Source organism: Monopterus albus, unplaced genomic scaffold (assembly GCF_001952655.1).
Source record: "Monopterus albus unplaced genomic scaffold, M_albus_1.0 scaffold3.1, whole genome shotgun sequence".
NCBI classification, from domain to species: Eukaryota; Metazoa; Chordata; class Actinopteri; order Synbranchiformes; family Synbranchidae; genus Monopterus; species Monopterus albus.
The window spans coordinates 8514140-8525208 of NW_018127883.1; the positions used below are offsets into that span (position 1 = coordinate 8514140).

At 41.8% G+C, this 11069-nt stretch overlaps 1 protein-coding gene across 1 annotated transcript in view; it reads right to left on the reverse strand.

The window, feature by feature from the left end:
* LOC109961015 (protein very KIND) overlaps positions 1-10344 on the reverse strand; it is a 26662-nt gene extending 16318 nt beyond the window's left edge. Inside the window, exons 1-3 of the mRNA XM_020601543.1 lie at positions 9705-10344; positions 6555-6753; positions 886-944 (exon numbers count right to left, since the gene is read on the reverse strand). Coding sequence (XP_020457199.1) covers positions 886-944; positions 6555-6753; positions 9705-9809 — 363 coding nt within the window. The 5' untranslated portion in view covers positions 9810-10344. The remainder of the gene's footprint in view (positions 1-885; positions 945-6554; positions 6754-9704) is intronic.
* Between the last annotated feature and the right edge of the window lie 725 nt (positions 10345-11069).

The following is an 11069-nucleotide window of genomic DNA, read 5'->3' on the forward strand; positions in this document are numbered from 1 at the left end:
GCTGGAGGAGGCGAGGCCATAAGCAATATTTGTGCTCTCCTTCTTCTTCATATTCTTCTTCTTATTATTTCTTTATTTCGATTGCACATTAACTGGTACATCACTACGTACATGCTATCACGAGCCGCATCCATTTTTATTTTCGCAAACACAGTACGCTGCATCTGACGTCACGTCCCCTTCTGCGCATGCGGGTCACCTCAGGGCCGTATACCGTTCACACATGAGACAGATGGCAGTCGCATTTAAATGACAGTGTGAACAACAGCGTAATAAAATCAGATTTCGGCAAAAAATCCGATCTGAGCATTAAGATCTGCAGTGTGAACGTAGTCTGATTCAGGGGCTACTTTAAGCGCATTACTGTGAGTACCTGTTTTCTGTTAGAAAATTGCTGACTGGTCTTAAAAGCACATTAATGTATTTCTAAGTACATCACCAGCAACACAATATGTTGTTTTCTATACCAGCACACTGAAGTAAATATAATAAAAGAATGCTATAGTAAAAGATCATAAATATTATTTAACTATAAAATAAGAATTAACTTGGTGATTATGATGTTATTATTACAGATAAAAAAATTATGTTGTAATGAACCAGAATTAACTTTAAAGCCACAACCTTGTGTGTTTTCCTTTCACAGTACTGCCTCCTCCTTGTTTCAGTCCCAGACAGAGGTGCCAGAGTTGAGCTGGCAACTGAATGATTCCTGACGTGAATGGGGAACTTCAGGCGAGGAAAGAACAACCATCACACTCCACTGCCTCTCAGTAAACACAGGCAAGGTGCCCATGACTGTGTGGTGTGCTGAGAAAGTCCCAGGGCTGACCGTGTACAACTGTGACCAGAATCAAATTTGCAAGAAAATCCAAAATCTCTCACCTCAAATGTGCTGCCTGTGTTGTCAAACTCAGGAGGTACAAAGGACCCTTCTGGATCATCTGCAGGTCAAGCACACACCAATTAACTGCACCATTAGGCTTGTCTGAAAATCACTGTAACATAATGTCATTGCATTTGATGTAAACACTGATGTATAACCATGTCAATTCTATACTGTAGCCTACTTGTTAAGATGAAATGAGATGCAAATTACAGGAATATGTATAAAGCATGATAAACCACAACAGTCTAGTGAGCTAGTGCAGCCACTTCCCTTTATTTGCATAATTCATGCATCAGAGAGAATCCCTGATAAACAAGCCAGGAGCTTTTGGTACTTGTATTGGCAGGTACTCAAATGGAACTACTGGTACTTGTAGTCAGTCTGAAAAAAGTGGTATCGGTGAATTCCTAGTATGTTCTCATGTGTCTGTCTGTGCATCCAGTCTGGGCTGTGGCCTGTTTGAGGAGGATGCAGCACCACTCTGTTGTGGCTGCTTCATCTTCTGATCTGCAGATTAATAATGCAGTGTTTTTACTATAAAAAACTACAATTACCATAAAAGTACACTGACTTTAGAAATAGTTTTTATTTTCATTCTGATTGTGATTAAATTAAATATAACAGAATATAAATATAACTTCATGTAATAACAAAGAGCACTGCCACCATTCCTACAGTAACATGTAACTGACCGAATGTCAATAGCCCACTACACAACTTAACATTAAACTTTATAGGAGCTGTCTGTGTGAGACGAGGAGGGAGGGGCACTCATAGACACAGCTGAGCAGAGAATCAGAGCGCAGTCGCCTTTAGTTTTGTCATTGTCACTTATTTTAAAATATCCTCAAACCACAGAAATTTCTTCTCCTCTACTTTTGTCATTGTCACTTATCTTAAAATATCCTCAAACCACAGACATTAATTCTCCTCCACCTAACGGCCTGCTCAGCCAGCGTGAGGTTAACGTAATCTTGCTGTTAAGTAACATCGACAACCATTACGAGTACAAGAACACGGTACCAGACAGTGGTATCAGACTGTACACTCTGTTAACTGGACTTAGGACAAGAGATCTTGACATAAAGGCAGAGGGAGAGAAAGAAAGGAAACAAGTGGGTCATGGAAAATCTGGCTTCTTCTACCAGAGTTAAGATATCCTCTCCCAGGTGTAGTGAAGCTGATCTAAGTTTTTTCCTCTCCTGTCCTCATTTGTTTTTTCATCTCCTCCTTTCTCTATTTCATCATCTCTAACTTCCTTTCCTCTTTAGCATTTTTCATTCTCATCTCCTCTTCTTTCCATGTCTTTCCTATTCTTCCATTTCTCTTTTCCTCACTTATGTCCTTCCCCCTCCTATCCTCTTCTTTCCTTTACTCTTTTTCCTTTGCTCTCATCTCAAAGGGGTTGACAATTCAAATAAACAAAGAGGAGGAAAAGAGCAGGAGTAGAAAAGGAGGACAAGACATTTCAACTCTTTGAGGACAGGAGGAACTGCACCACAATGAAACAGGCAGTGAATAAAAAGGGCAGTCACTGTCAGTGATGCGGTTGACTCCAGGGTGATGATGAGAGCTCAGTGAATCATGTATGCCTACAGTATTTTAGCACAACAGGTAGCATGAACTGGGTACTACCAGTGATTCAACACACTCTCCAAATGGGCTGATTACATTTTCCACAGAGCACAGCCGGTTTTGTTCTATCACAAACGCAACAGCTTGCGATGCTAAACCCTGTGGGAAAATTAGCAGTTTTTTTTTCTTAGTCATCACTGTATGAAAACCATTAGAGGACATTTTGTTACTGTGGCTGAGTGCTCTGATGTTGCCAATGCCACCACATCACCCACAATCACGTAAAACAGCCTTCCCATTTTTACTGCAGTGATTAACGAGCTGAAATGAACCCTAGTGATGAGTCGTTGTGGCAACAGCTGTTCTCACTGAGATTCATCGCTGCAGCCCTCAAGGTCACTCTGTTATCCAGTCTTAGAGGCAGAGCCTGTTTGTGTGAAAGTATGGGATTGTCTGTAGAAATTAAAATTTCACCTTTATTGCACAAAGAGTTCAATTAAATGGAATCAGTAAAATTGTGCTGCAATTATAGCAGAGAGATTAATGTTATGATTACTGAACTAAATACACTGTGTGCAGCATGAACAGCTAACACACGAAGGGTTTCTTTCTTGATCCACAGGATAGTTCACAACTGAAGGGGTGAACACTATCCAATAAAGTACAGCAACAAAAGAAGCCAAAAAGGAATTTAGCTAACACAGTATCAACACATCACTTCATAGTTTCTCTGTTACTAACTAAATATCTGTGTGGGGACTTAAAAAAATAGATCCAACACTTTAGGGGATGCCATGTTGGTTGTGTAAGGTATTTGTGAGAGCAGTGCAGGTTGACTTAAACAACCAGGAAACTCTAACATGGTCAATCTAATCAATGCTTATCAATTTCTGAACTTTGGCATCACGGCATGGAATAAGTCTGTGCTAACTGTGGGTCTTATATGAAAGAGAATGAGACAGAATGGGCATGAGAACGAAAAATGGTGAATGATAAAAAGAAAAGAAAAGTGAATGAGTATTGATGACTCCTTACAACTTATACAATACAAGACCATTTATAGGACCATATTACACAAAGTAAAATGTTCAAAATGGGTTTCATTGACATGGACATCTGTTCACAATGCACTCCAGGTTGCAGTGACAATAATTTTCATGCTACTTACTATACTACACTACCTACTACTATACTTATACTACTACCAGTTCATTCCCTCTGGATAGCAGTGACAGAGAAACTCTCCACCATCTTGGGCTGTAGAATCCCTCCTTCTCCATCACTTTGCTTGCTTGGTAATTGTCAGGTTTGCTCTGCTCCACCTCTCTCTCTCTCTCTCTCTCTCCTTTCTGCAGGCAATCTGTCTCGGGTGTGGCACACACCTGTGCTGACTTTCACAGCTGTGATCACTTACCTATTAGTCACATCTTACTTAAGACTCAGGCAGAGGGTTCTCTAGTGCCAGTACATTGCGGACTACTGCCACAACATTTTGGTGCTGATTACTGAAGCCTTTCAGCTTCTACAAGACCTCTGACACCACGTCTCTTTGAGTCTTCTCAATCTACCTGTTACCTCCTCCTCGTCTCCTGGGACAGGCGTCATCCTCCTCAGGTCAATCAGACTGCCATCCTTCAGCTTCACTCATTCTGTCCTGTCCTCCCTGTTGTTAGAACCTGCTGCCTCAGACCACTACATCAAAGTTACAGCTACATCCAAGCTACACTATGCCTCTCTTGCCTATCCTGCTGGCAAGACCCTGAGACCTCATCCTGCCACACTCTCCTTGCTGTGGATCACCGGTTAATCTACTCTTCCCCAGGTTGCACCGACAATTATTTTCATGCTACTTGTACTACACTACCTACTACTATACTTATACTACTACCAGTTCATTCCCTCTGGATAGCAGTGACAGAGAAACTCTCCACCATCTTGGGCTGTAGAATCCCTCCTTCTCCATCACTTTGCTTGCTTGGTAATTGTCAGGCTTGCTCTGCTCCACCTCTCTCTCTCTCTCTCTCTCTCCTTTCTGCAGGCAATCTGTCTCGGGTGTGGCACACACCTGTGCTGACTTTCACAGCTGTGATCACTTACCTATTAGTCACATCTTACTTAAGACTCAGGCAGAGGGTTCTCTAGTGCCAGTACATTGCGGACTACTGCCACAACATTTTGGTGCTGATTACTGCCACAACATTTTGGTGCTGATTACTGAAGCCTTTCAGCTTCTACAAGACCTCTGACACCACGTCTCTTTGAGTCTTCTCAATCTACCTGTTACCTCCTCCTCGTCTCCTGGGACAGGCGTCATCCTCCTCAGGTCAATCAGACTGCCATCCTTCAGCTTCACTCATTCTGTCCTGTCCTCCCTGTTGTTAGAACCTGCTGCCTCAGACCACTACATCAAAGTTACAGCTACATCCAAGCTACACTATGCCTCTCTTGCCTATCCTGCTGGCAAGACCCTGAGACCTCATCCTGCCACACTCTCCTTGCTGTGGATCACCGGTTAATCTACTCTTCCCGTGAACTGACGAGTCCCCGCTCACTGCATCTCACCAGCCCCCAAGATTCTGGACTATCCTCACCTGCTGTCATTCTAATAAAACACTTGCCTTGAACTGTGAGTCTGACTCCTGAGTCCAGTCTTGTCTGTTCACTTTGTCTCTGCGAGTGAGCAATCCTAACAGTAATATCATAGAAATCGACCACCTACCAATTAAATACAAAAACCCACTCCTCATTTCTCTAGCTACTGTCAAGAAAACAATCTTTCAAAACTGGAAATTAAAAAAATCTCTCCATATAAACCACTGGACCAAACTTCTGATAGAATACATCACACTAGAGAAAGTGACATTCACTCGCAAAAATAGTTTATAAGCTTTTAATGATACATTTCTAACACATTTCAACTTGAACCAAACACCTGGGGCTGAGGCCACACACATTCGCACCAACCTCTAAAAATTTAACAAGCTGATTTTATTAGTAGTATCCTCTCACTGTTGTTGTGATTTTTTTTCTCTACTTCTCCCTTTCTTGCCCGTCATCGACTGCATAAGTTGAAAACACCGTTTTGATACTTCACACCCTCACACACCATGATCTTGTAAAACACTCTACATCTTTTTGTAATGTCATGTATCTGTTGTCTTGTCTCCTATGTCCAGACCTGTTTTGTTAATGTGTTACTTTGTTTCAATTAAAGAAAAATAAAGGATCAGAAATGGCCATTTCAGCGTGATCTGCCTTGACCGGTGACCAGCCAATCACCAGCCAGGTGTATTATGACGACTGGCAGGTGAAGTAAATAATACTAGACCTCTGGCAGGTGAAGTGAATAACACTGACTATCTGTTACAGTGGCACCTGTCAGTGTGTGGGGTATATTAGGCAGCAAGTGAACATTCAGTCCTCAAAGTTGATGTGTTGGAAGCAGGAAAAATGGGCAAGTGTAAGGATCTGAGTGACTTTGACAAGGGCCAAACTGTGATGGTGAGATGACTGGGTCAGAGACAGGGTCATGGACGCCCAGGGATCACCTTACTGTAGATTAAACTTTTAACTTCCATTTGTACTTTTCAAAAGATTAAAATTTATTTGAATCTTTGTTAAAAAGGTTTAAAATGAGAAATACTGTACATTGGTCTCTATGAAGAGAAAGAGTCAGGGGCTGTAGTGGTGATATCACACCTAGAATGGTGAGGCTGTTGAATTTGTCTAAAACATTCTCTCTAACTTGTCCTCACGACCACAGTTTTCACTCCTTTTACATCAGTTTTTCACTGAATTGTAGACACATCTGTGCTCTTCCTGACAGTAGCACTGTGGAAGCAAACACACAGAAGATGCACAGTGAGCTGCAGAGTGACACAAGTGCCAACCAACTGTCACTGACTCCTATGTAGGCAGGTGGTCATAATGTTATGGCTGATCAGTGTATATTAGTATCAGAATATAATATGCTGAATGTCATGCAAAAATAATAAAAAGAGTGTCTACAACTATGGTAGGTACAACTCAGTGGCTATAAATTGTCAAAGTGGCTTAGTCATACCAGAGTGTGTCTGTGCTGTAGACCTACCGCTGAGCTGCTCCACAAAGCAAACGTTCCCATGGGCGTTGAAGGCCAGAGTGTCTGGTGTGATACAAAGGTTGTGGAAGAGGTGGGAGGGTCTGATGCTCTGCAGGGCCAGGACACACTCCACACACACCGCCCACACTTCATCCTCAGACAGACAGCTGTCCCGCAAAGAAAGAATGTCTGCCAGAGACACATTCTCCTGTGGGGACACCCACACACATATGAAAATGCTCATCTTACACTGAGAAAGGTTGACTGAATTTCTGCAAATGTTTAAGGGGCAGGTCTAATCTGCATAAGAGCACTGGTTCAATACAGTGTTTGTGTAAGAGCAAATGTTAATGAAGAATACTCTCTAACCTTTACGAATTACCTGCCTTGAGCATAATTCAGCCAACTGTTAAAATTTTAGCTTGTAGCAAGTTAGCTATGTTGACCATTTTCAAATCAGAGGTCAGATAGTGGCAGTTAACCAAACTGCTGGGCCCTAACTCGGGTTTACCAGATATAGAAACTAGAAACTTCCAAGTTGAGTCAATCCTGTGAGTTTATGAATCATCTACTTTAGGAAATACTTAAAATACATCAGGGATTCAGAGCTTATCATATATTTCATTGCAGCAACAGGGACCAGAAGGCAGTGCATTCACATTTTCCTACCTCCCCACGAGCATCTCATCTAAAGGCATCTTCAAAGTTTTCAAAAAGCAGTCCCTGTTCTCTACTATATTTCAGTCAGCTAACTCATGTGAAACAAATTTATTAAAATGTAAATGCAGAGTGTGCAAAGATCAAGTTTGGCATCCCTCCCCACTGCTCTGAGGGGCACTGGCAAGTCATGATGTCAAACTTGAAGCGAAACTCTGGTGAGACCGTACAGGTGGATGCTAGGGTGGAGCTGAGGATGTTGGGGAGGATGGATAAGTCACAGGACTTTCAGTACATAACAGAACATAACAGAACCAGAGCAGTAGCCAGTATGATGGAGTGTGGTGGTAAAGTGACAGTACATTCACATTCAGACAAAAATGCAACTCCCTGTTGTGTTTTAAGGGAATTGCGGCTGCGTTGTTCGGGGGGGTAAGGGGTTGAAGGAGGAGTGATGTAGGCGTGTACGACACAGCCACGTTATGACAAATCGACGTGAGTGGCTTGATTCACGTTTTCAGCCCCTGAGTTTCCATTGTGTTTTGGCCAGCCATGCTGCAAACGTAGCCTACTATACTTTAGCGCTAGTTCTACCACCAGTGTGTCTGCGTTGATAGATTAAAAAACACTGTTTAACATCCAGTACTAATAAAAATGCATGGTGTGTGATTATGCTGCATTAACTGTGGCCCAGATTCAACAGTGAATAGCAGTGAATGCGTTTGCTAACAAGCTAATAGTAATTATTTGAAGGTAACACAAGATACTGTATGTTTCACATTATTACATACACACCATACTGAACAGCATGAACGGCTGACACTAGCAGCAGAAAAGCCTTAATTTTCTTCAATAATGGGCCTTTGGTACACAAAGAACGTGACGTCCTGAACGTACACTTTTCATGGTACAGAATGACACTACACCCCCATGTGAACATACTGCATTAGTTGTGTTCTACTTCTACCAAACGGGCCCATTTATCCTGGCAGACTGTGATCTCAGACATTCCATGCAGCTTCCTGCATAATGCTACGGTCTAATTACTGCAGGATCTTCTGTTTGGTTTGCAAGTGAACACAAACGCTGGCTTTATAGGAGTGGCAATGTGGAACATAGGGGCATCACACAACAGCAATTGTCAAGCACTGAATTCTGTACTATTATGAAATAAAAATCTTTCCCCCATGACATTATGGGCAAATCCCAATTCCCTTATGTGATTGTTCCTTGCGCTTCAATCCTCAATAAAGCATCCGAACCTGACTTGTGCCTGAGAAGGTGGCATCTGGACCATATAGTATACAATGTCCGAACCCGACCCGAGTCCAATACAATTGAGTTTGAATGGTATTTTTCCCCTTATCATTAAATGAAGCAGACATTTGAGTGCTCCATCCATCCAGCCTAAAGTTTGACCTATGTGTCTGGACACAACCCGTACCATCAGGTGCCAAAGGATCGCATCAGGCTCTGTTTGGGTATCTACACTCTAATCCTCACTTGACCCAGAAGTCATTCTGGTCCTTCATCTTGAAGGACGTCTCAAAGTTCTATTGTATACCACACCAGAGTGACTCTGAATGCGAACTTTTCACTCTTACTGTGAAATGACTGTAATATCTTTAATATTAAGCCACTATATCATGTCTGATCATGTTTGCTTCATAACTATCTTTTAGATTCAATAGAGTTGGAAGCAGATTATGACAAAAAGCATATTATGTGATCTAGTGGGGTAGAGTCCATTTACAAAGGAGAAACGTGCCACTTCAAGCAGCAGCAACAGCATTACCAGCCCCATAAATAGACCATTTCCCTTGAGAACAGTGCAGGGGAATGTTAGAAGTCTCTCTCACCACCCTCAAGTTAAATATGGTGTCCTGCATAAGTTTGCCTCTGAGCTTCTGCACCAAAGCAATAAAGCAGTCCCAATCATGCTCTGTGTAACATTCTCCCAGGAGCTCTGTGGCATGTCTTGGTGCTCTTTGGCAAACTTAAATCGCAGTGATGCTATTCTTATTCATATATTATTATTTATTCCTTTTTTACTTCACTGAGCATTCTTTCTTGTGTCTTTGGCATTAACTTATCTGGCTGCGTATTATCAATTAAATCATGTTTGTTCATTGGTGCAATTAATATGAAGATCTGGTGACATTTTGTATTTGTATATGGAGATAATTCTAAATGGTTCATTTGCTTATTGGCCATTTCAAACAATGGCTGGTTGGGGACCCTACATTTCAGATATTTATTAGCATGTCCACCATCCAGAGTGATTTCCTCTGTTAACTCCTGAGACAGTTTCATTTCAACAAACGTTTAAGGCCAAAAGAAGTAGCTTAAATTTATTTAAATAAATAAATGGTCACCGTCCACGCTGCAAGTTTTAAGGTTATCATTTGACTTAACTAACTTGGAATCAGTCATTTTTGAAGTTAAGTTTATTATTTTATATGAATCGAATCTTATTTCTTCAAATAAAATCCACGGTCTCACCTCGTCTTCCAGCAGAGGAGGCAGATGTTCCAGATCACAATAACTGTCTCTTTCGTCAGTTTTCCCTAAGTATGTGAGAGCCCCGTCATTCCGCGAAGCCTCCATTACCGCAACTTGGATTCCCTCAAGTAGTAAAGCGAATTTCAACGCAGTTTCCAGTCGATACAGATGACATGCCTGGGTTGTCTGGGTACACAGAGCTAACTCGCTGCAATCCAGCAGTCAGTCGATGGTCACTGCGGGACACAAACAAAAACAACGCCGGAAGAAAAAACCAGAAAAGGCACAGCAATGCGCATCAGTCTACCACGCGTTGTAAGAAGAACAGGAGGCGGCGGTGGTGGGGTGCTGGCCAGTGTTTGAGGCTGTCATGACTACTCCACCTCCACAGAAACAGGCGACGCGCTGATGAAGGCGATCATGAGCTGCAGTGGAGGAGTCAGTGCTGGCAGAGATGAGAGTGCCGCTGCCTGCGTGCTACAGTTGGACCCACGCCTCCGTTCACACTGCAGTTTGAGTGACTCATATTCATCAGGTTTTAATAGCGCTTCTTATCGCTGTGAACTGGCTTTGCCTGAGCTGTTAAGCCATTAATATGTGCAGAGAGATTTATCATTCCACTATACTGCACTGTTTCCGCCCTTTGCTTAAATCTCTTGAGGCCTTACAATCACGTTGCCTCACAATTGACATAACACTCAAACGTTAATCACAGGCCTTCGCTATATATTTAGGTATCTCTTTAGGGATGTTGTTAATTGTTTTTTTTTAATACATTTTAGCAAAGAACTAACATTACACATCATTAGTTACAAGTTACCTCCAGAAGAATTAATCAAAATGGCTAGTCCCTAATATAGGACAAGGCGCTTGGTCTCCATCTTCTTGCATCCCTGCTCTTTCGGGGTCTGTTTACCCTAATCATAACAGTATTATCTTCACTATGGCAGGGGACCTTTTTTGGGACTCTAGAAAAAAAAAATGCTGTTGCACAGTGCCCCTTACCCCACACCCCAAGTCAATTTCAAAACATGCACCATATTATAAACTAATTTAAATCAACAAGAAAGCTCATTCTTGACCTTGGAAATGTAACTTAACAAAGCAATCGTAATTCAAGGTCCACTTAGCTTCTTCTTGCACATTATATTGTATCATATTGTCAAGTTACAAATAAAAAGATATGAAATATTAAGTATAGGGATTGCATTTCAACATATCCATCACTGTAAAAACAGAATAGACTCCACCTGCTGATGAAGACCGTGATAACAGTTGAGAGCTCAAGAGTGAAAATTGTAAGCGGACCTTAAGCAGGTATTATTGCTGTCATACTAAAATAGTGAAGGTAGAAACATGAAAACT